General features: G+C 37.8%; 1 protein-coding gene across 37 annotated transcripts in view; it reads right to left on the reverse strand.

Annotated features, from left to right (window-relative positions):
• Positions 1 to 27,027, reverse strand: part of TCF4 (transcription factor 4) — a 355,693-nt gene that overhangs the window by 94,793 nt on the left and 233,873 nt on the right. For 2 of the 37 annotated variants that reach the window (XM_015079146.3, XM_015079123.3), the window contains exon 1: positions 3,363 to 17,959. The exons of 33 other annotated variants lie outside the window; for them this stretch is intronic. In XM_015079146.3, the coding sequence (XP_014934632.1) occupies positions 3,363 to 3,431 (69 nt within the window). In that variant the 5' untranslated portion in view covers positions 3,432 to 17,959. Of the gene's footprint in view, positions 1 to 3,362; positions 17,962 to 27,027 lie in introns of those variants that run through there. 2 more of the 37 variants (XM_027069036.2, XM_015079116.3) reach the window with 2 other exon arrangements.

Raw genomic sequence — 27,027 nt, forward strand, 5'->3', positions numbered from 1 at the left:
GACACAGCGGCACATTTTGATAGAAGCTTACACTCATAACACTGAAAATAAACTGGACTTATTTTCTCTGCAAAGAGCCTCTCTTCCCGTGGTTAAGAAGTAATGCTTTCACAGTTTTTATTTAGCTGAAAATGGGATTCATGTGTATTTAAACATCTAGCCCATAAAGAAAAGAAATCATGAAAATGATTGGGCTAAGTTTTGGTATTAAACTCTCACCTGAGGAGGAGCTGATTTTCAAAAATACATTCTGGTTTATACTCAAGATTTATTCCCTGAGAGTTGTAATATTATGATATTTTGGAGGTTTTGGCTTCCTAAAGTCCACATTTCAGACCAGCTCCAGTGGTTCACAGAGAGAAGAAAACAATTTGTGTGGGATATGGCTATAGAAACACTTCATAACTTAAGGTAATAGAAAATTTACATTTTTCTTTGTCCTAAAATACCACTGCCTCTACTATTTCTCCTGCTAGGGTGTTAGAGGAAAACTGATTTCATAAATCCTATAGGTGCCAGTTCAAAAAGAAGAAATCATAATTGTTGTAAGGCTTAATTGCACTCGCCCAACAACCTAAAATCACAGTGTTTTGGAATGATTTTACATTTTTCTTCTTTTGTTTATTCACAGGGAAAACCTGCTTCCTCTGGCCTCTCTCAGTTCAGAGAGTTCAAACTGAATTTAAACAAGTAATTGACTTGTCACTGGGAAAAAAAAAAAAAGAAGAAGAAGAAGGAATTCTGTGCTGTGTTGTCTTCAGAGGAAAGCTTGTGTAACAAATAGCTGATCACACTTAACTCCAACAATTTGAGTTAAAACACACATTGGTCATATGCGCACATACACACAAAAATGCACAGATACTCAAACCCAAAACAACAAGCGAAACTCAAGAAATGTAAAGTCTCTTCGATAGGCATTTTGAACAATTAACTCATGGCATACACAATCTCCACAAGATGTCTGGCACCAAATCAAAAGCCGCTGAATGCAGAATTACAGCCAGTACAATACACACTGTAGAATAAACAAAAATCTGCTTCCCCAGTGTATGCATGAAGGCATTTTTAAAAATGGGATACAACTGGCCCCATCCAAAGAGCACGTACAACTGGACTTTGCTGTCCGTTTCCTAAAGCTAAAATGAAGAACTGGTAACCATTCCTGGTTTCAAAAGCTTTCTGCTAGTGTTCCAAACGGCTATTTCTTCTAACTATAATGTATGTACAATTTGCTTCTTTCTAGTGTTTGAATCAATAGAGATACACATCACCAGATTTGTTTTTAATAAACGCCTTAAAACAGTTCCTATAAATACATTTCCTGTGACAGAGCGATCTTGATTTTATGAGTACCATCCTCTCAAAAAAAAAAAAAATCTAACAACCAAAATATTTGGCAACTGAGAGGGCATATTAGTGATATGATGTCATATTCAGCATTTTCTTATGGTAGAGGCAACTGGCAAGCTGTGGGAATGGAATACATATTTTTTTAAAAAATTCCTCTTGGCTAAAAGGGAGTTAAAATATCCAAAACTTAAAACTAAAATTTTGTCAGTTCAGACCATCAGGGCAGAAAATTAACAACTCACATACAAAAATCATTATCACTGGTAATTCCTAAAGATAAAAACCTCAGAAACTTATATTCATTGTAATTCTCTTACACTGCATTAGGATCATATAGTCCCTGCAGCTATTTTATTGCTTCTGAGACACTTTTTCTTGCTATGATAGCATCATTCACAAAATTTTCATTAGAAGTGCTTTAAAATTAAAGGTACTGGCTAAATATGTTATGTATGGGAATGTCAAAAAGATAATAGGCAAAAGTCTTAAGAACTATACATGAGTAACTACCAAGTGCAAATTAGGCACTTGTTTAAAAAAAGGAAGTTACATAATCCTAATATTTATGTTTACAAATTTAACCACTTTACTGGATCAGTTCACAACATAAGCCATTTGTTTTAAAGTTATATTTCCCTTACCACACTTAACTGTTCTTCTAATTACACACTATGTTCTCTTTAAACAAACAAACAAAAAGATAAAAACTGGATAGTTTTATAAACTTTTGACAATTTGCTCACACTTTTAAGTGACCAAGAAATAAAAGTAAACGATATTATTTCAGCAGTGGCCCATTCATAAAACTGGTTTCTTGAATGAAATTATTAATCTTCCTAAACCATACTGCACCTTGAAACATTCGTGTATGTGTGTGCATTCCAGTATACGCTCAGCTAGATAGAACCATTATGCATACACAGGGAAGTATATAGACTCATGCATACACCGTCACATACACATGTTTTAATTCGTTTGCGCCAATCGCTACAGCTGAATTGGGCCTTCGTGAAAGCTCTGATCGGTCCCTTTTGGCCCAACTATCACACTCTGATTAAGATCAATCCAAATGGAAGTTCAAAGTACACAGAGAGCAGTTTGTAAATGGCTGCTTTTCACTCCTCCCTCAATCTTCTTTTTCTATTTTAAAATAATAAATTTCTCTCTCTACCCCCCAACAAATCTTCCGGAGAGCCCCACATACCGATTTGAAAATATTGAAATCCTTTTCCTTCAGAGGACCCAGCCGAAGGAAAAAAAAAAAATAAACCTCCAGATGGCAAGTATAAACCTTCTGCTGGGGTTATGCACAAAATACCAGACACTTTTTTTTTTTTTAAATAAAGCGTTTCTGTTGAAGGGGGAAAATTGAGTAAAGAAGCCACACAACACAAATAACTTACAACAATATTGCTATGTGCATGAATGGTTTTTTTTGGTTTTAAAATATTAAACTTATATAACCTACTTCTTAGATGTCTCAGTTCTATGTCTTTGCTCTTTTTTAACCTTTCAGATTCTCTCCACTGAATCCACTTCACTTTAGCTTTCAACTTAGTAAGACTAGATATCACAAAACCTCAGTCCAGGGAGAAACTTACCCCACATTTCTTCTCAGCCTAACTTGGGCTGTCTCAATTCTGCTCCTCATATCTGCTTTTCCTTTCAAACAGTCATTTGGAAGCAACAAGAATTTTCCAAAAGTCTTTTTCCCCCCATCTTACCACCTTCCAACTTTACCTGACTGCAAACTTTCGCCCTGGGATCCACTTTCTAAAGCTCTGAAACCACCTATTTTTCTGCTCTGGAGGGGAGGGGGGGGGGAATTTTTTTTCAAAAGAAAAGGCAACCATAATATCCTAAGATTGGCAAATGATAACTATTTCATGGCACCAAGGAAGGTGCAGCAGTCCTGCACAACTTTGCAAACAATGATCACTGCCTAGGATGCTCATCCCTGCGACAATAAAACTTGTCAAAAATCCCCCTCGCAGCCCGCGTCCGCTTACCGCTTTCCCATTATAGTAGTACATCAAAGAGTTGCCGCCCATGCCCGGGATTGTGTATGCGCAGTACATGGTCTCGGAATCTTTTTTCTCCTCAGTACCACTCTAACAACTTTTATTTCAAACTCGCTGTCCCTTTTTTCACAACAATTCCTTCAGTTGCATTTTCCCATATGGCCGGGCCAAGCGTGGTGAATATGCAAAGCAGGAAGAGACCATTCCTGGCGGGCGGGGGAGGCCGCCGCGCTGCTGTCAGACGCTCAAGTTTGCGCAGCGGAGCTGGAAGGCAGCCCGGCCCTGATGGAGCTCTCAATCCTAATGCATACGCGGGATCGATTCAACTTTTCCGAGGGGTTTTTATCAGTTCCTTCAATAATGCCGATTCTTACAAATTTCTGCAGTCTTCACTCCCCCCCTTCTTTTCTTTCTTTTTCTTTTCTTTTTTCCTCTCTTTTCTTTCTTTTTCTTTTCTTTCTCTCTCTCTCTCTCTCTTTTTGGTTTTTTTTTTGTTTTGTTTTGTTCTAGGCACCCTTTTCTTCTCTAAAATTTCCACTCAACTGCCTTAGGGTAAAAGTGGAACAGGGTCCATTATTGAGCAGAATACAAATGCAGTTAATTGACTCCCCCTCTCTCTCTCTCCCTCTCTTTCTTTTTTGTTTTAATTTGATTAAAAAGCGAGTGGCAGGAAGGGAATCGTATGATGCACATCTAATAACTCTGCCATCTGTCTCTGCTGCTGGCTAGCTCCCAGCATTGTACGCAGCTGCCTGAGAACTCGACTCGGAGAAAGGGGAGGGAAAGGGGAGAGAGGGAAACACACACACACACACACACACACACACACACACACACACAACCCACCACGTCTCTGACCTCGCTCAGAAGGAGAGAGGGGGCAGTGTTTTCTGACTGCTTGGTCAACAACCTACAAAACTGGGTTGCGGAATGAAACAGAGTAACAGTGCGGCCCGCCCAGGGCTCTGCGAACCCTCCGCTTCCCCGGAACCGGTGGGCAGGGGGGCCGCCCGTGAACTTCACCTCGCCATGCCGCAGACCGCCGCGTGTCCAGAGGCCAGCCGGCATAATAATAAGGGGACGACGCTCCCTTCGCTGCGCCTGGGCACCCCTCACGGCCACCTTCTCAGTTTGGAGTTTGGTGCTTTCGCTGTACCTTTGGATCATCTACCACCCACTTAACGCTATTTGGTTTCTGGGTTCTAAAGCAAGAGTTTATTGGTACATCCGAACCTCCGAATGACTTACAGCTGTCAGTTCCTAAAAAGGCACCTCTGACACCACACTTTCAGAATTTTGCATCATCCAAGGAGCCCTAGTCTGTATGAATATTTTAACAAACATTCCACGTTTGTACGGTTTTGCTAAACTTTAAGTGTGATTAAGGCGAAAATCTTCCTCCACCTTTGATTACAACTGAACAATAGAATCTTTTCTAGATCACAACGTTTCTAACAACCAAGTGTATATATTTATTTGTTTTGTTTTTAAATATTATATCACACAACAAAAAGGGGGGGGGAAGGAACAAAAAACAAAAAGGAAAGAAAGAAAGGGGAGGGGGAGGGGGGAGAAGAGACGGGCTGACTTGAGCTTGCCAAATTCAGAGCATCCCAGGAAAGGAGGGCCTCTGGGAATTGATCCCAAATGAAACTAAATCATTTGCATATGCCGAAGCAAATGCCACCCGAGCATACATCTATTCTCAAGAATCAACTTTAATAATTCAAAGCACCTATTTCCTTACAATTCAACATGGTAACAAAACACATACAGTATTCATAAACAAGGGGGGACTGTGGTGTTGGTTCTGAAGAGCAAAGCCTTGGCTTCATGGTGCAAAGTTTCTCCCACACTCTAAAATAAACACACACACACACACACACACACACACACACACACACCGCACACACACACAGACACACATATAGCGAAGGCCCAGAGGTTTGTCTAACTCACTTGCTCTGCATTTATTCCGAGGGTCCCCAGAGGTTTGTGTAAACAGTACTTGAATTATAATCACACATTTCATTCAAATTTCATGCTTTGAGGATTTTTTCCTCATTAGAACAGTTAGTTGTCAATCTGACAGGATCACATTTGTAACCTTTAAACCACCCTCAGTGTTTCATACATAAGGCCAGGGTACTCACCTACTAAAGGAGAGTATGTAAAAACCAGGGCTTAGAAAAGAGGCTGGAATTTAAAGAGAGATAAGTTGGGGGGAGGGGGTTATTGTTGCTGTTCCTTTGTTGTTTCTTATAGAAACCCCTTATTTAGAAGGTTGTGTCTAGATCCTGTCTAACTTTCTCATAGATGGACCGCTAGGAAGATTTCTGAACTATTTTGATAAATAACCATTCTGCCTCATCTACATTAAGTGCCTCATCTTGCAAACATATAAAATGCCTTTTTATTAATTATGTAAGTATAAATAAAATTTTCATACTTTAATGAGCAACAATTAATATTTTAAATATTGAAGCTTTCGTTGCTTTTAAATACATTGTTAACATGTGCATGAATAAATGTTTTTAATCTGATAAGGTGAAAGAAATTTTTAAACCCCGACAAATCAGCACATGGGACTCAAAAAATTAAAATGGTACTAGAACATTAAGCTTCTGGGCTTCATTAGCTAATGAAAAAGAGCCTGAAGTATTTCATAAAATAAATTTGCAATGATTAATAAAGATACACTCCTTTGAAAGGTATTCTTTGTGTTATAACCATCGAGACACTGAAGGTATTATCATCCACTGATGTTCAGGTTTTGGTTTGTTGACCTTGGAGTACATTTCAATCACAGAACTCAAGTCAGTGGCTTGTCAACTGAGACATTTCTGCGAATTCAGACTTTGAAGTTTCCTTTGTGACAGAAATATCACCCATGATAAATTTTTAGTGTGATGCGTGGGGAGTTAGCACAGAAGTTTAAGAACAACTGAAGCTATATGCATGAATCTGTGTGTTTCATAATAATTTTAAAAGAAGTCTCAATCAGAGCAGCCAATTTTTAAGGGACACTGACCTGGTCTGTTTGCTTCATCAGCGTATACTTAGGCAAGTTACCTAACAGGCCAGGAGTCCCTTGTTATCACTGAAATGATAGGGAATGGAAGTTAGCCACACAAGAGTGAGCCACCACTCTCCCTGGTGGTCAGCTGAAAACATCACTGAGGACACTAGGGGTAGGCAGCATCTGCCATTCTTGGGGGAAAAAATTCTTACCAGTAAAACTATCGTTTAGAAGTACTGACCACTTAAAATACATCCACATTATTCTGACCTTCTTCTATAACTTGAAGTTTACAGTTCTTTCATCACTTTCCTAAAAGTCCTTGACAGATACATTTGAGGTAAAGGAGAACTGGGGACACATATCTAGAGTTGTCATAAGAAATTTGGGGGCTATCGGACCAGAAATCCCCAATGCGTGTGCCCAGTATCACCTACAAGGTGGACATTCAATAAAACTTGCTGAATGAACACATGAATGAAGGAATGAATGGCCACATTAAAGAACAAGTTCTATACCACTTGAGTGAAGGGCCTTGGATTTTTGTATTCATTCAATCATTTCACAAACAATCGTTTAACAATTCCCAACTTTGTATTGAGTTGTACTGACACATACAACACTCTTCTTGCTCTCAGAGACCTGACCACATGGTTGAGGAGATGGGGCCTGTGCCCTTGAATAACATGGAAAGATATGACTAATGACTAATGTTTTCATTGTGAAGCAGGGACAATCACACATATATTCAACAGACAACAAACTGTCACATGGTAAGGAACTGAACTATTATTCCCTCTCAATCACAGATCTCATTAAATTCTATCTTTTTTTTTCCTGATTAATGACTGTATTATGCAGTTCCTGAAAAGTCCAAATAAACCTAATAAACACACACACACACACACACACACACACACACACACAAACTCATAAGACCTTGTACATCACCCAAAATAAGGCAGGTGCTCAATAAATGAGTTGAGTGGATGGAGGAGGAATGAATGATGGTCATTTGAAGGGAGTGTCGTTTCCCTCCAGGGTATAACTTGATAGTATGGGAATAACTCCATGTTTCTGTTCAAGTCACTGAACACCTAAACTTTCCTTTTTCTCACACAATACTTGCTTACTTCTACAATGCTGTTCCCTTTTGCCCAGCACAGCTGAATTTAGCTAAACATTATACCCCAAGGAAAATAGTAATAGTCATCAATATATAGTGATTACCTAACATAATGGGAACGAGCACACCTATAAATTAAATAACCACCTTAGGTAAATATCTACCCCATCAAAAATTTTGGTAATAAAACAGTTAAATAATACATGTAGAGTGATATACAATTTAAAGAACATACCACTGCCTACAGTTAATCTTCATAACCAGTACTCTGCGACAGGTATTATCATTCCTACTTTAAAGATAGAAAATTAAGGCACAAAGAACCTTACGTGACATTTCATAGATCACAAAACTCCTAAGGCAGTGGGATCAGGATGTGAGCAAAGATCTAAAATCCCAAGGGCTTAAATGTGAGGGTCAGACATAGCTGTCTGAGAATCACAACCTTAACACCTGGTCACGGTGTGATGGTGGCCAAGTCGTATCACAAATCTGGGTTTTAGTTCTCTCATTTTAACACCAGCGCTTCTTTTGAGAAGCGTAGATGAAAGGGCACCTAGTTCAGCATATCATTGACATGTTAGGAATGAGAGGGCTCTTCCTGGTTCCTCCTCTGTTGTTTCCTCCAGACAAGAAGGGTGCCTTACAGAACAGTAGGAAAATGATCTCCACCCAAAACAGACGTAGGTAACACATGCCTACTGAAGTGGAGAAAGATTCGAAATGACAGAACCATGCTATATTCTTCACCATTAAGCAAAGATATCAAATCACAAAGCCTTGTGGATTGCCTGCCACACTTGACGTGGGAAGCCCGTATGTACACTTAGATACTTGAAAATCTATTTCTGTTGATGCTTTAGGATCAAAATCTATGTCCTCATATTTACACATAAATGAATGGTAAAATTTGTCAAGTCAGGGAAAGGAGGTTATCTAAGCTACCCTTATCCGCTGAAAAAAGAGTTATTACTGAGTTTGATTTATTCAGATGCTGAACAATTGGATTTTTCTGCTCTCTAGTAGACGTCACTAGAAAGAAGAAATTTAATTCATAAGGTAAAAAATGTTAGTGTTTAGTTAGTGAATGCATATACATGGATTGCTAATTTTAACAAATTTTAATAAATGGTGATCGCTTAGACCTAAGGAGGGGTTGATGTCGAAGATCCACCTCAAACTGCAATGACAGAAATCCTTAGTAGGTACGAGTACACTTTCGTAAAAGATTTAATTATCCAAAGGAGGATACAGACACACAGACACACACACACACAGTTAAAAATAATTTTTCCTGATATCTGTGACTTGACACAGCCCTGCAATCTAGCAGTGAACACCAACAAACTTCTTGCATGTATATTCTTACATTTCTTTGTATTGAGATCTTTCGAATGTAAAATATGTTTTCTTAGTAAGCGAGTAAGCTATTTTTTGTTAATGATTTTCCTCAACTGGAATCCTAATTACCTTAAACTTTTTTTCAAAACGCACGTTCATTTGGGGGAAATACTTGCCTCAGATAAATATACTTGTCAGACGAATATAAAAATATTTATCTGAAGTAAATCCATACTACATGAAGAACTGAGATAAAGCACAAACCACCTGCATCTTCTCAGTGGCGTAAACTTACTCTCTTGGCAGCATTTACGTATTATCAGGTACAATAGTTTTAAGTATTTGTACGGTTCAAATATAGACAAGTTTAGTTTGGAAGACCTTTTTATCACAGAAAGGTATCAAATTATCAGCTGAGACTGTGAAATCTAATTTCTATTTGTGGCTTTATCAGTGACTTTGTATTGTTATCTTGAATTGGATACTTTTATACGGCTTGGGTTCACATGCAGACATCCAAATGGTTTGTCACATGACCAAATATTTATTTTCTTCCTGGCTGGTCAGATAGCTTGTAGTCATATTGATTATAATGTAATTCACATTGATTACTAAGGTCAGCAATGTGGGCTATTTTAACCAGACTTTTGTTCCGTAAATATTTGACTTCTACCTTTCTGTGGCAGTATTTCTCTTCAGAAGAAAGAGACGGTTTCTTATCTTGCTTTAAACAGTATTATAAAACCTCACACAGACATAATATTGTTTTGGTGACAAACAACAGCATGCTAAATAAACGTAAAAACCAAGTTCCCAAATTCTTGTCTCCAGTTAGCTCTAGTTAGACTCATTTCCCCACTCTTTCGCACATTTTCTCATTTCTGTGGTGAAGAATACAATGAGTATGCCATTACCCACATGAATATCAGATCTATGAAATTCAACAAGCCAAATTTATAAAATGGAATTAGCCTGCAGACTGGGGAACATGTGTGATGTGGTGAAGTGAAATAGTAAGTTGCAAGACCAGGATATATAGATTTTGGGGTTTAATTACAATGGAAACTACATGCTTGACTCCACCTGAAGTTCACTTCTTCCTTCCTCAATTTCACGCAAAGACCCATACTTGCAAAAGTTACACATTTGTTCTACCAAATCTCTGAAATATTAAATGAAATTAGAAAAAAAAGATAGTACAAGTGATACTTCTGGCGACTAAAGGAGGTGTTTTAGTTAAGGGAATAAAAATCATTAATGCTTCTCATTTGTCTCTAGTACATCAATCTCTTTCCCTTGAGATAAGTGGAATGTTCTTGAAAAAAAAAATTCCTTTACCCTAACCCAGTGTAATCCATAGCCAGTCTCCAAGTTTGATACAAAAACAAACCATTTCTATTTTGGTGCAATGAGGAAGCATCACCCTGGACAATATAAAAACAGAGACGGAGGAAGTTGACTCAGATGGCAGCACTTCCCAGATGAAGAGAGCTATAGCAGCTTACCACAATCACCTGAAGCAGATGAAATAAGACGCAACTGTTTTTTCCGTCGCATTGATGCACGTGTAAAAATGAATTCCCAAAAAGTTAAAGGGGGGAAATCCTGGGTATGTTTGTTTGTCCGAATGAAGGATTCCATTTGAGAAACTTTTGACAAAATGGACTGATGAAGCAGATTGGAATCCGGGCACAGGATGTACACAATTTTTGAAAATTTGCGAATAAATACTGGGCTTCCCAATGCATTGCTCAATGATCAGAGGGAAATGTGATATCACAATGAAAACCATTTCCATTCTAAATAGAATAATTGTCTAGGGTTTGTCAACCCTCTTTGGGGTGGAAATTCTAACAATTTCCTGAGGTTCTAAACTGTTGATTACATTTAATTGTTTGACATCGTCCAACAAGTAGAACAACGAATTGCTGGGCAGAGAACAAGCAATTTTCAAATACTTTAATGGCTATCCCTGATAAACACGCAAAATAAAAAAGAGTAGGTAAAGAGAATAAAAACAGTAAGTTTTAAAGTGGAAGTGAGTGACCATACAAGAATTAGCATCCTATGCACATCCGTTACTGAAGTGCCTATTTCACGTGCCTGTTTTATAAAGGTTTTGCCCAAAATACCCTCTTGTGTAACTGGAAACCAGCCACTTCGAGCAAGAATTACGGTTATTTCAAAGGGAAAGGAGTAGCAGATTCAAGTTCCCTCAAGGTCAGTCCACAGCCTAAAGCTTAAGTCCATTCCTGACCTAGCTGTTGTGCTCTTTAACTCAGTATGACCTTGAATTTTAGCTACTGAGTTTTAAAAAATAAACGATCTCTTTGTTCTGTTAATCATAAGCACTTAAATATTTCCTCCACATGCAAACACAGAGATGACCATGATGGGACAGGTGAGACAAGTTTTGTACCCACATCTGGTAAGAGAAAAGAGCTTCTGGCAAATCCCATGGGCAAGCCCAAAGACATTTTCAAAGAAGTTTTAAAAGGGAGAAGATGCAATTAAGGACAATTTGGGGTTTCTACTAGATAAAATGGAAATAAACTCATAGGCTCTCCTTGACACAAACAGTATTAAAATTAGAAATGTTTGGCAAAAAATTTGATATTGCTAAATTTTGGCTTCTAACATAGGACAACCATATCAGGAATAGGTGAAGACTTCCCCAAAGTCATATGGCAGTAATAGTCTTATTTCCACTCATTCATCGTTTGGTAAAAACTGATTTAAAAGGATGTCTTCATAATCATAACTAGAATTATTGTTAACAGTGCTAAATTGCCAAATTATGGTGCTTACAAACCAGAAGCATGAATTTGCCTCTATTTGTTTCCCAAAATGTCAGTCAGCATTTCGCCTTCTTCGAACAAGATTATCAAACGCATGCTGAACCTAAAACGACGTAAATGCTACTTAATAGGAGACCAAATTCCAAGGGAGTCGACTCTCCCACCCTTACCCCCAGTCGGAGCTTTTCCTTTACTGCAGAATGTGACATGTTCCCTAACATCTGTTCAGAGCCTGCAAGCCATGTTCTTCATGTGGGACCTACTTACTTCATGCTACCATGTGAAAAATGAGTCATGTGCAAGGGAAACTACTCAAGCCATACCCATTTTGTACATGGGCCATGTCCTTGGAACTTGCCAGCAGTGTTGATCTCTGATCAATTTATCATACTTTTTGAAAAAAAAGTAAAATAGGCACACTTAAAATTACTGTGTGTGTAAGGTTTTCTCAGAGTTAAGCATTTCTGTACTGAGTCATTATTAGTACAATTATTAAACAAGTGACCATACTTCATGATCAATAACTATTAAACATTGAAAAGTAAACTTAAAAAATTAAATACTCTTTTTTTTAATGACTTCCAAAAGAGCTAGTTTCTGATTCTCCAACCACATATTTGGGGATGAGACTTCCATCCCCATCACCTGCTCCCTTGTACTTGTTAGAGAAAGGAGTAGAATGTGGAGGCCAGGAACCAAGTTGGTGGTTTGAGTTCTGGCGTAATTTCTATCTAGCTCTCTAAGCCTGAGTGAGTTCTGGCTTTATCTAAATCTCAGTTTCTTTTTAAATAAATACATTGCAAATAAATAACTGTTAAATTGTGATCATGACGGGGTTTTTTCCCAAGTTTGAAATTCTGCGATCGACGGTTTATGAGATACATCTCTGGACAATCGATCTCTGAAAACACAAAGACAATCAAAAATTGTTTCTGCAGTTTAGTAAAAAAAAAGCTCAACTCTAGGGAAAATATACACAGAAGCTGCTAGACAGAAGTTCAGTTGCGATTCTGTGGCCTCTGTCTTAATCTGCCAGATCGGCAACTCTCTGAAACAGAATGACATCAAGTTCTGTAGTCACTTCTAGATAAGGACCATTCTAGATCCTCTGGATTCTCCAACAAAGTTTAATGCCATAAATTGTTGCCAAATACATCATGCACCTACTTTATTGCCCCTAAACAATATACATTTATAAAGAGTAGAGATCAAGATTTAACTTTCTCTGCCCCACCCTCTAACAACATAATACATACCTAATAAGACCTAAATCACGTTTTGCTCTTTGACTGAATGAGGAACAAAAAGGGATTTATTTCCTTCATTTCCCCAATGACAGAAATCATCAAGTCCAGAATTGTCAAAGACATTATAGTTAGCCCTAAGTTCAATCTGAGAATAAGTCAAGCCTTCATGAAATGGAGAAATGAGCATATCATTAGACAAACATTTCAAATAGAGCTACACTTACTTTTTACTGATAAAACATGGACATACACGTAGTTATGATAAATTGCTCCCCTAAATTTTTACATTTTCTAATGGTTATTTTTGGTTTTGTGAGTCTGGCCTTTCCCTCACTTGGATCATAAACGGCTGAAGATGAGGGACGGACCGAGTTTTATTCGTTGGGCTGGCAGAGAGCATATTCATTTACACTTACACTTCACAGAAGGGGGCTTGGAGGAACTCATTTATCTTCCTTTCTTCTGTATAGAGCGGCTATTTTCTCAATGGAATAATTAATAGTGCCAACAATGTGCCAGAGATATAAAAATGGATACATGCCTGCACTGTCACTTTTGAGAAGTGATACTGTTCTGCTGGTTAGTGTATGTGTGATGCAGACTCCTGTTTGTTTTCTGTAGTCTTTAATTTCCCTTGGTGAAGCCACCCTACTTATTCAATCTATAGTTTCCTTTCAAAATTCAATTTCATAACATTTTATTAGAGGGACAACAGATTCTCCTATGGCCAAGCATCATTTCCTAACGATGTGGAGGAACATGAAACAAACAGGCAGGTGCTTTCCATGCCATTTCCACGTATTTAACTTTTTCTTTTGTCCTTCCCAAAACATTCCATTTAACTTGATTTTAAGGACTAGAGAAATAAAAACCTTTTTAAAGAGATGTCATTTTGTTTCACTGCTAGCAAAAAATAGGCCGATGACAAAAAACCTTACTGACGATTACACTAGATTCTGTGGTTGATTTTATCTATTGTCTATTATATTGCTATCATGGACTGTGGGATTACATCAATTGTTGGGCTTTTAAGAAGCATAGCCTCTGTATTTATTAGTTCACAAGGTGGATCGTGGTGTTGGGACCCTGTGGAGCATTATAAAGTGAACTTTTGCTTAGGGAATACAGTCAATGATATTGTAGTAGCATTGTATGATGACAGATGGTAGCTACACTTGTGATGAGCACAGCATAACATATAGAGATGTCAAGTCTCTATCTCTACGTTGTACACCTGAAACTAATGAAGGATTGTGTGTCAACTACGCTAAAAAAAATTTTTTTTTTAATGAGGTCTTGCTTCAACAACTACTTGCAGCCATGTAAATCTTCACAATGGTAGGAATTTGGTCCACTGCTATGTACCTTCCGAGAATACTGGCGCTTAGTAGGTGTGCAATAAATATTTGCTGAATTTTTTTGATACTTAAGCCTCGTGTTGATCCATCGCTGACTGGGGATATGATGATGTAGGATCATCAATCACTTCCTGCAACTTCTGGCTGAAATCAGGGTTCCTTAACCTTTGGAGAGCTATAGACCCCTTTTGGTAATATGATAGAAATTATACTCTCTGTCTCCAGTTACCTCTGTGATACACATACTTGATGTTGCACAGATTTCTAAAAGAAAGGTTATAATATTTTATAAAGACTGGTTTGAAATATACTTGAGATCGGGATAAGCAGAAGCCGTATCTTTTATGAAAGAAGATTAATGTATCAGGTCTCCCTAAAATTTCCTAAGTATATACAAACAATTAATACAGTTTCAATATTCTTTACCAAGGAGAAATTTGGTCTGAATGCATTATGCTAAAATAAGTTAGTTATCAGTTTAGTTGCTTATCACTTAAAAACATTTTTTTTATGTTTTATTTTTTCAAGAGAGAGAGAGAGAAAAAAACAGGGGGGAGAGGCAGAGGGAGACAGAGACACAGAATCTGAAACAGGGTCCAGGCTCTGAGCTATCAGCACAGAGCCTGACGTGGGGCTGGAACGCACGGACCACAAGATCATGACCTGAGCCGAAGTCCAACGCTTAACTGACTGAGACACCCAGGAGCCCCCGTTTATTCCTTCTTAAAAAAAGTTTCCTAACTTATTGATACCATCACAGAGACTCCTGGTAGCAACGCAATAATTAAGGATCTGTCTGAGATTCCTATACATTCTCAATTTTCAGATGTTAGTAAGGAAATTGCCAGAATCTTAAATTTGCTCTGCAGAGTTGTCTGTAGAGATGCAAATTTCACTTATCTCTCTCTTTATATTCTTTTCTTTCTAAAAGAAAAAAATTAAAACTGCTAAGTCATTTTGATTCATACATTACATGAAAATAGACTGTTTTAATACTTGAGATGGCTTGTCTTTATTGTCTATGGCTCTTGCCTCCCACCAAATATGCAAAAATAAAAGAATCCCTCAGCTTACCTCCACAGCTCTCCATATACCTTAATTTTTTTGAATGAAGTACAGGTGCTTTGTTTAAATGTGGTTCAATGACATTTAAAACCAAAAATTTTGGTAAGTGACTACAGTGCTTAACACGTGGGCATTCACGGTTTTAGCACAGTGCGGGTAAACTTGGGCCACAACACCCCTCCTGTGTAATACATTTAATCTGGACTCTGTAATCTCAATTGTGATTATCTATCCTTTGTTGTTTTCAAGGCTGCAAGTTCCCAGCAAAGTTAGAAGGCCAACTGAGCTTGATTTTCCAGCAAATATTGTTTTTGCTCTCCGTTGTTGAGTTGGGAGCACAGCTGTGCAAAGTAGTTTCAATGAACCAAGGGGATGGTCACAGAATCACCAGCTCAAAACTTCACCCTGAGTTCACCAACTGCGGGCTACATGATAATTACATGAACTCCTCCAGACGCACCACCAACTTGCATGACTTTTAAGCTAAATCTGTGTCAAGTATTATTGACTTATGTTGATCTCAGGGGTATTTTTCCCCCTGATTTTACCCAGCTTACACAGCAATGGACAGGAACTGAACCTAATTTCATTCTTCATACAGTAACTAGCATGTTATCTGTGTTTCATAAATGAAATGGTAATAGTAGGAACAGCGCCTAAACTGCTACTTTATAGAAGAAACATATTATTATCCTTACAAAAATAACAGCTTTATTGGTAAAAAAAAAAAGCATTTTTAATAGTAAAAACAACAAAACATCCTAAACCATACTCTACATACTTTAAAATGCCCTGAAATAACTTGCATTAATAACATGTTTAAGTCTTGTATTCATAATTAAGTCTTCATGCAAATGCACTACCTAGGTATCTGCTGATGAATTATCATAGGAGGAAAGGAACTGCCAACATTTCTAAACAAAATCTCCAATTATACAGTTCCAAGATAATCAAAATGGACTTTAAAGTAGCAAAAACTATGGGCCACAACACCCAGCTTAGAAAAGAAATTCCTTTCAGAAAAAAGGAAATAGCATAACCTCGCAGCTATTTCAAAGAAGTTTTAAATGGAAGAAGCAGATAGTGATTTCACCTTTCTAGAAGTGAGAGCAGATACTTGAAAATAATAATTCAAATATTAAGTGATACTAGTAATTTGAGTTACAAAGTTGAATTAATAAATTATGACTGGGCTAATTTGGGACTAAAATTACTAATTGTTCAAAATAATTCACTTCCTGTTCTAGCAAATATCTTAATCTTGACCTAGAAAAAAGTCACTGCTTAGTAATACCTTTCTTCAGTGGGTGAGAGGCACTTGATTTCCATTGTCAAAGATACCCATTTAAATGGGTAATATCCAAATATATACTGATGAATTATTCAGACCTTACTTTTCAAATGTAAGGGGAAGAGAAACTCGTGCTGTATTTTAAATTTAATTATAAAATCAATCCTCACAAGTTAAAAATAATGTCTTTGAAGCAGGCTGAGGACCAGGTTTGACCATTGAATGCTGTGTGAAGCTGTTGCTAAAACACAAGAATGGAACAAGCACATCCAAGCAGGGAGTGTGCCGGTCACAATTGTGGGACTTACACCCAGGGAAACCTGTCCTTAATTTATCCCGCCGTGTGCAGATTTGGCAAGGGTCTCCAAACATCATTTACATACCATATGCCCTGAATTACCTAGGCACAATGGCTGTGGACAAATAAGATGTTTTGGGTCTGTTTGCTTCCCTGTGTAAGTTTTGCAGCTTTCATTTAATTTCTCTCATTGCTAAATAATTTAATGCTATATTGCCTGTTGCAAAAGAATGTTTTGCTAAATCAATAAATAGTTCATTGTGCTTTGTGATTAGAAGAAAACGACCCTGGGGTAGGTGAGCAGGAGGTATTATTTCTCCTATGTAAGAATCAAAGAAAGGAAAGCAGCTCTTTATGCTTTGGACTCATTTTAACCTTTGTCTCCTTAATAAGCATATAAATGCAAGGCATTCAACAATAGAATAGACAGAAAGCAGATATTTTGGCTTCTATGGAACATGCAAAATTGGTCAGCAAGTTTTCATGTTTAAGAGGGATTCCTGAAAATAGATTCTATATTTGTTCCTCTCATAATTAAAAGGCTTTATAATTGTCCTGTGCCTTGGTTTCCCTCTTCCCTCAACAATGGTATTAATTCAAACTCAGTAATATTTGTCCGGATTCTCAAGCTAAATTTAAGGTCAGGATGATAAAAATGTATACTTAAACCAAAAAGATCAATTGCCTAAAAAAGGCTTGGAACAGAATTACGTACATATTTTTTGTTGTGTACTATAAATTTGACTGTATAAACTTCCAATTAAAAATGACATTCACACCATCATTTTTGATAGAATTTTGCACAGTAGGAATACTCATTAATGCAGGGTAATACAGTGTGATAAGCAGCTTAGACATCAAAATAGTAAAAAAAAAAAAATATGCCAGTTGGTCTATCTGTACATGAGTAAAATAAAACTTAAAAAAATTAAATACCTGAGGAATTAATTAAAAAGAACACTTACTGGCATACATATTTTTTTAACTCTGTCAAATCAAGTACACCCATTCTCTAGTCAGTTTCTGTAGAGATCTCAGTCCTGGTACCAAAAAAAAAAAAAAAAAAAGAATCCATTCTATATTTTATGATAAAACATTAAATGCATTACCATATTCAAAATGGAGTAAAACATAATTTAAATAATTTTACTTATCCTATGATTATCCTTCCAAAAACTGTGCATGTGTGCATGTGTATTTACCATTTAATAGGAAGCATTTCAAATATCTGAATTCTTTTCAACATTGGTAAAAGTGAAAGCCCATCAGCTAAGTGTGTGTGCATGGGTCATCTCTTGATCTTTAACTGGAAAATACAACGTGATCACGTAATTCTCAACTGTAGGTGAGAGTAAGTGGCAAATGAGGTGTGTCCACACACTAGTAGAGAAAGAAGTAAAAGGCAACGCAGTAATTTCAGAATACTATCAAATAATTTGCTTTCTTTAGGGGGCAAGGAAAGAAAGAAGCTACCATTTGAAGACCAGCAACGAAAGGGTTAACAGACATATGCTGTATAATTAGGAGATGCATTAATGATTATGAATAGTAAATGATTTGGTGCAAAGAAAAAATTTTAGTCAAAGGGACATGTACCTATCTTACATGTTTATTAGTAACTGTATATAACTAGAGAATTCTGCTATTAAGAATCTTGCATTATTGGTGTAAATACTTCCAAGGGTACATCAAATTGTAATCTTTCATACGACATCCATCAAACCAGGCTGGAGATTTTGACAAACATTAAACACAGTAAGGAGGCAATTATGTATGCATGATTTAATCTGCAACTAATTAATATGCAAATTTATTCATATGTTAGTTACTAAATTAAAAATGCAAAGAAGCCCTTATGGTGATTCTCGAAATTTTGCACAAACAGAACATTTAAAATGTAAGAAAAATGAAGTTTTTTAGAAACCTATAACACACTTTTAGTGTCTCCAGAACCTGTTGCATTAAGAAGACTCAAAAATATGTGTTTAAATACTAGATAATAATTTAAAAGGTGTGCTAATTTTATGTGAGAATGTCGGAACAGAAAGGTTAATCAGAATTCTCTCGAACTCTTAAGAGATACACTCTAATTACCAGACAAATGGTATTCTATTTCTAAGCTTCCTTCCCTGCTTTTAGGGTTGTCAGAAGTTGGTCATCTTACTGATACCTTGCACAAACGGTTAGGGGAATAAATAGTATTTGGAAGCAACTAGAGATATTGAAAATTCTGGGGTAACTTTGAGACCATTTGGTGCTCACTACACATACAATTCACTCCTCAAGATGGCAACTCGCTCTTTTCGCCTTTGGGGAACAGCTCTTTGCAAACAGAGAAATGGGAGGAAATTCTAGAGGGAGGCTAGAAATTCTCCCAAACTCTCTTCCAAACGAATCTTCAAAGAAAATAATTCGACTAACACAAGAGCAACAACCTCCCCAAAAAGCAGAAGGTAATTTCATCCGAATTCAATGTGGCTATTTTAGCCCTGCATTTTCCAGACAGCCCAAAACTGATTTGAATCTTTGATGGGAGACGAGGGATGTGCGGTAGTGATCATTTTAAAAATATCTTTGGGTGTCTGCATACAAGGGAGTATCCAGTCAAGTGCATATATTATCCTTTGGCTCCGCTGCCTTCTGCAAGAGTCTGATTTCCCTAAGACTTCCTGGAGATCAGCAGTGAGGTTCTGTGTGGATCACCTCTCATCTGATTACCTTCCTCATCCGAAGTCCAGCGGCCCTGTATACAGTTCCGGGAGCTGGCGCTTGGAACACTTGTACTGGCCTCAAGAAATCAATGCAACTCAACTGTGTGAGGAAGCACCGTGACAGTGTCCACGGCTCTTCCCAGGGCACTGAACTCTTACCCACATTAAAAAAAAAAAAAAAAAAGAAAGAAAGAAAGAAGGAAAAGAAAGAAAGAAAGAAAGAAAAAGAAAAGAAAAGAAAATCACCATCAGTCTCCTTGCTGCCAAGTGACACACAAAAAGGAAGTTAACCATTGGCTGTTACTTGCATTCACAGTCTGACTCTGATCTCCCAGCTTCCCTTAGCCCAATCTGATGCCAAGCGGACTACAGCTTGCCCATTTCATTTCGACCACGGCAGCCAAAAAAAGCACTGCCCCACCGTGCAACGACAAGCAGTCTGTTTTGATATTAGTACCTCAGTATGTGATATGAGAGAGTCAGATGTCCCCAAACTATGTGCCCTCCCCTGAGGGACTCTGTCCTGGCCTTCCTTGGCCAGAGGGATGGGGAGCGTGCCACAAATCCTTAGCTTTGAAAGCACAAGGGAAGGAAACACACCATCCGCAGGGCTCAGACAGAAATGGCGAGGAGGAGGAGAGACTCTTATGGGGAGAGGATTCGTGCCCTCCAATTCAGCACTCGCGCCTAACTGGAAATATTAACTCATATTCTATTCACTCCCTGCCAGCCAGCATACATGAGCACAAACTGAATTACATAAGAAAAGGAGTCTTTTTCTTGTGTAATTAAATCTTAGCAGCCGCTAGTAAGTAAACATCAGATTTTCTTTTCCTTTTTTTTTTTCATGAAAGAGAGGAATATTTGGGGTTCAGAAGAATGGGATTTTTTCCTTGATTCCCAGACACAGAGGAAGATGGTGGTAAAATCCTACTCGCCTCCCTGTTCTCCGAAACATTCTGATTTCTTTGCTGAGTGTATAGAATCAAACTCTAACCTGGTTTAACCTTTCCATGTGCCCTGGACCGTTCTCGTTCCCTCCAGCATTAACATATCATTCTTTTTATGATTCCAATTCGGCATCATCAGGTGTGGATCTCAATTTCTGGGCATTTTAGGAATCTGAGAGCAACCCAGGCAGCTTTAATTTTTACAGGTGACTCAATTTTTGTTGTGACCAGAACTGAACATAAAGCTTTTAAAAGCTTAAATGTACACATTTATGCATTCATTACACAGTGTTAAATCTAATTTGTTCTTTTTACTGTCACAGGAAGCACATGTTTAAAGCAATCTGTTTCCTCATGTGAATGCTTTCCTGTCTGTTTAAAAAAAATTGCGACACACTTTACCCTGAGTAACCAAGAGGTGATCATAAATATCCCTAAATAGCATTAAACAGATATGAAAGACATTAACACTTTCAGAATGCCAAAGTAGTATTAAAAAAAAATTCTAACAGATGCTCCTAGGTCAAAAAGTGAAATGTGTGTTTCCTGAAAAAACACTCTCATCAGAATCATAAATGAACTGTGAGTGGAGAAGTGAGGTGTTGTTGAGCAAACGAGGAGCCTTTTGGTGAGGAACACAGCAATCCACTGCCAACGTGTATTTGCCATAAAAAAGCCAAATTGAAATGGAAGTCTGATGGAAACCAATATCCTTTGTAATCCACAAGGTGGCAATGATTACGAATGAGGGGTGGCTCCATCGGATCGATCCGGTTTCCCAGAGAAAGAGTCTGTCTCTGTGAACCGAAGCGTCCGTCCCCGTTCCGGGACGCGAGGAAGAGGTCCGGCCAGAAGGACCTTTCCCGAGGAGTCTGATGTGCTGCCTGGTTTTTCTGTAAATGAAAATTGGCTGGGAAGAATCATTCGTGGTGGAAGGTGGAGACCATGCTCTCTTTGCCCCACCCTCTTTGGCAGATGTTTTTTTCTTGAAACTCAAGGGTTCACTAATCAGCCCTTGTAAAAAACCGTTCTAAGTTTCCCTCAGCTGACACGCAAAAACAAATTTTCTTTTATGAATTCAGCAACGGCACTGAGAAAAAAACACACGACAATGTGGCAAAGGCCAGAATCCAGCAATTCTTTGACTTTACCCTAAAACATCTGTATAAATAGTCCTGTTGAATGTTTGAAATTTACCTCAACAGTCCTAATCAAATCAAACTCTGTTTTACTTTAGAAGAGAAACAAAGTGCCACACAGTCCCACCTGCTCAACACATCTTCGTCTTGCCAGATGAAGTAAAAACCCTAGGCCTACCCTGCTCCTTGACCTGCTTCTGGCCAATTACAGAGTAAGACTGGTAGAAGATGAAAGAAAAAGCCTGTATCTCCTTGTCGCTTAGAGGCAGGGCTGACTTCGGCATAAACAAATTACTGGCAGAGGGAATCATATTATGAGGAGCTCTGTCATCTTGGCCTGATGTCCCATTTCAAAAGAAAAAAAGACGGAGTACATACTTCCAAGGCAAACTTTGCAGAGCCTAAGTCGAATGATTCAAACAGCTGACTAGGTGTCTCGGCCTGATAGAGACACTACTGCGAGGAACAAAGACCTACAGAAAGTGCTTGCGGTATTTCATCGTTTCAGACAAGGCAAGCGACCTCCATTATGTAGAATTCTTCTACATGCAGTTGAGACCCTGGTCTTAGTTTCTGCTCTGTACCCAACTACTCCAGTAAACTACAGGTGAAGTTTTTCTCAAGTGCCCGAAGAAAGGTATTTACCTTCTTGCTGATGCTAACATTGAGGGGGTTTATTACTGTCCTTAGAAGTTATCATTTCTTAGATGTTTACAATGTGTCAGGATTATGCAGAGCACATTATATATGTTTTGTCCTTTATTTATTTATCACAGTATCCTTAGGAGGTATGTATATTTTGCCCATTTTTCAGAAAATAATTCAAGGATACTACATCATGTGCCCAAGGCCACGTAGCTAGTAAGTGGCACAGCCAACTAAAAACCCAGATGATCAGATTCCATGCTCTTAACCACTAGATCATCCTGTCTCTGTTACAGAAATGCTATACTGAATGGTCTAGACTTTCTAAGGGATCTGGCTGAGCAGAAGCTGTGCGTAAAAACCAGTGTACCACTTAGAGGTACTGAGGGTCATTCTACAGTGAGATGAACATTCTGAATACTTAATTTATTCCAGGTTGGCAAATACTTGCTAAGTAAACAACAATCAGATTGTAGAGATTTTTGTTCTACCAAATACTCTGAATAGCCAGGGGGAGCATGGCATCATGATTAAGGACACAGAAACCTGGCAGACAGACTTCCCAGGTCTCAACACCAGCTCTGCCATTTATTAGCTGTGTGACCTCAGGCAAGTGTCATCACCCCTCTGTGTCTCTGTTTGTTTAGCCATGAATAAAGAGTAGGACATCCCATCGCATAGGATTTTGTAGGAGTAAGTGATTCATTAGATGCAAAGTACCCAGTTCCTGGCACAGAATAAATACTATGTTCAGGTTTGTTATTGTTATTAGTATATCAACATCATCTCATGAAGAAGGTGCTATTTATACCTCCTTTGTAGACCATGAAATAGATGTGTGACCCAACTAGGGCCACTATGTGAGGAAATAGAGGATACCACACATTTAAGTAGAGAGATCTCTTTAATTCTAGTGCAGTGTTATTTCCATCTCACCACACCACTTTTATTACCATAGTCATTCATCGGAAATATATTTGAAAGAAACATGCAGGGCAGTGAATTTAGCCTGTATGGGACAAAAAAAAAAAGATGTATGTGCAAAAGATCCTTACCCATTTCAAGGTGAGTAAGGGGACTCAGCATCTCTAAAATAAGCCTAAAGGACAAGAGGTCCCTGTGTTTCACTGCGTGTGTTATTTGGGTCTTTGAATGCACAACCTTCTCAAAAGGCCAGACTTTATGCTCTTTAAAATGTAAGGCCATCCCCACCAACTGGGGATGTAAGTGATGCAACACTGAGAACTTCCTTAAACAGGAAGGACCTTAGCTGTGAAGCTTCACGATTTAAATAAAGGGTACACAGAAGAGGAGGAAATGCACAATGTCATTTGGTGTGTCTGGTTTTTAGGTTAGCTGAACAATATGCTTTGAATAAGTATAAAAGAAGAAAGAAATGAATGAATGAATGAATGAATGAATGAATGAAAACTTCTGAAAATGCTGTCTTCCCCTCCCACCTGGATGCTCCCAGTTTGTCATGATGGAGTTCCACTTAACAGCTAGGTTGTTGGTGTAATTTATTAAAGGGAAAACAAAATAGCATGGTTTATAGAATAATGACTTACTGGGATTTGAATTTCAGAATTCCAGCTGTATCTGCCCATAATAAAAATGCCTAATTCCATTTTCTCTTGCCCATCCCTATCAATTAAACTCCAGATGATATGTGTGGCGATGCGCTGTATACATCTAAAAATAAAATTCCTATCAAGGCACTATATGAGGAACCCACAGGTTCTGGTAATAAAATTTCACTCGTGAAGCAGATGCCTTAGTATCAAATGGCAGAATTTGTACCTTTTTATTATATAACAGTACGTTCAAACAGTACACTAGTTACAGAAACAGATTCATTTTCTATTTAGCTTAATGGCTTAAAAATTTCAAACTGAATCAACAGGTCTTAATTGCCAGGCCAAGAACATTCTTTTGAAACTTCAGCTTCAGTAGTTTGGAGAAATGAGTTGACTACCACTGTACCCTTAGACAAATTTTATTTTTTACTCATCTGCTAACATCTCAAGTTATTAGACTTTGCTACAATAAAACCCCAGTTTTCATACTCTGCTTATTATTGAATTATTTTGTACTTCAAGTTTGTTTCGTAATGAGCAAGCCAGAAAATATTATTGTACCCTAGGTTAACACACCTGAGCACCTGTGAAACGAGTGAATTCCCCAAACGGGGTTACTTGCAAACGTTAACGCTAAGAATCAGCGACCCTACTTGAAACTGCTTTCTCGTGGCAGCTAATGATATAATGATAGACTTTGCCAATCGGTAGAATGAAAGCCATTACAATATTATTATAAGTATAATCCAGGAGGCATATTTAGAATGATATAGGCTGGGGATGATGAAGCTGCTGCAGACAGGCGCTCTTTCTCGGATGATATCAAAGTAATTGCTCCAAAACGGCATTTTCTCCAGGAAAAAAAAAAAATCCCTAGATGGTAACAGCAAGTGGTAACAGTGACAGTTTTTGTATGTGTGTGAGGAATATACCACAGGGGTCATTTTTTGAGAACACTAAGCCTTTCTAATAGGAGTCCATGTTTCACAAAGGAAATGCCTTTTAATCACTATCGTTGAAAACACTGCTGATGCACAGCGGCAACACCAAGACATTTCTTTACACTTTGCTACCAAGGGGCTTCACTAAGAAATGCCCCTATTATTCTGTTCCACTGAATACTCCAGATAAATTTAGTGGCATTTAATACACGCACAGGTCCTCTTCTGATTACTCTAGAAGGAATCACTTATGTATCAAGTTTCAACCTCAGGAGCGTATTTATGATTAATTCCGCAGATGACAAAGTTAGACTAGACAGATAATAGGGGCTGTCGCTAAGCGACTTAAATAAAATTCTTAAAATGTTCTTTTCAAAAATGAATTTGCACATTCCTTCAGAATTGAAATCTGTACTTCTCACTGAAACTCACATCCTTTTGTCAACCTTGAAATTCTACAAAATGCAGACTCTTCTGCACTACCTTAATTTCTCTGAAGAGGGAGTATAAGCTCAAGCAAAGCATAAAACTCAAAGAGCTAAGCACCTACACAACAGCTGCAACCACCGGGGGAAAAAAAAGAAAAAGAAAGAAAGGAAAAAAAAAAAAGAAGTCGGTATCATTCACATGCTACTGTTTTGAGATAAAATAATTGAGTATTTAAAACTACAAATTTCGCACCGCATTTTACAAAAGCTCTTATTCCTTTAAAATGAGCACAGCCCTGTACACAAATACACCCTGGGACAGTGAAGATCAAGCCTGAGAATCTCATGCTATTGCTTTGAAATGTGACTTTATGTTCAGTTTAAGAATTCAGTGCAATTTATTTAAAAAACAAAACAAAGCAAGTGTCTGTCAACAGCCTGACAGAATTTAATCTGCCTTAAGAAAATACAACTTTGCTATTTTTGAAGAGACTCTTCATTCCTTTTAGGATTATTGCTACATATTCTGAGAGGATCTTACTTAGCCCTCCAAGTTTTATCTGACTTTGATTTATGACTTTCAAACAAAAACTTCAGAATTGTTTGGAATCAGGAAAACACGCCTTGAAAACACAGAAATTATCAGTGACTGGGGGAAAAAAACGAGAAAATTCCACCATGTTAGACAATAAAATGAACAGTTCAGTCAATGAAATGGAAAAAGTTTAAAAAAATGGTCTCCAACCAAATATTAAGCCAAGCATTTATATTATTCCACAAACACAAAATAAATTCACAGTCAAGCCACACACTGTGAAACAAGTTTTTATAATTTCAAAATGCATGCAGGCCTGTTACAATTCTCTTTAGGTAAAGCAGCCTTCCGGCAGCTTCTCCGATTTCTTAATAATTAAACCAGTCAGACAGAGTCCAAGACTTCGCACCAAAATATACTCTTCAGTGAAAGTGATAAAATAGGTTCCAAATAACAGTTTCCTGAAATGTATTTCTCCTTTCTCAATGAATGAGGCCAGTTTTATACTAAATGCTATTGTTACAGTTGTGGAAACCTTAACAAAAGTCCTGATAAATCTCAGCAGGTGAAATTTTGAAAACTTGGTTTAAAATAAAAATACACATGGGGTGGGGGGAATATATATCATGCACACCACCTTAGAAGAGCTTGCTCAGTAGAATAATCAGACAAAAGGGGCCAGGCAGGCATCTCTATTGAGGAGGAATCTAGGTGGTTTCTTCTCAATTGAGTGTTTGACACATAAATCCTTTTCGTGGTAAAGATAATCCCTGAAGAGCTCACAAATATGCAAACCTTTCCTCTAGAGTTAACTTTTGTGTTTTTCTTCTCCCTTACATTTCTTCTCACTTTATACTTAAAAGACACATACCAGAAGTCATCTTTTTAAGGGGAGCAGGAGTAGGTTTCCTAGCAGAGAGGATGATGGAAGAGAGATCTCATTATTCCAAAATTCCAAACAAAAATACAGAAATCTTATAGCAAACTCCTGAGAGACTGGAATGCCTAATGGTACATATGTTGTAAATGTGTGTGAATTTCATACGCCTTTTGAAATATTCTTAATAGAGTAAGAGCCTCCAATAAAAACTTAAATATAGAGATTCTCCTATGTTTCATAAGCAGCAATTCACAAAAAGCATAACCTCCATAGCCTCTAACTGCAAACTGCAATGCAGAGGATA

This window comes from Acinonyx jubatus, chromosome D3 (assembly GCF_027475565.1).
Source record: "Acinonyx jubatus isolate Ajub_Pintada_27869175 chromosome D3, VMU_Ajub_asm_v1.0, whole genome shotgun sequence".
In the NCBI taxonomy this organism is placed as follows: domain Eukaryota; kingdom Metazoa; phylum Chordata; class Mammalia; order Carnivora; family Felidae; genus Acinonyx; species Acinonyx jubatus.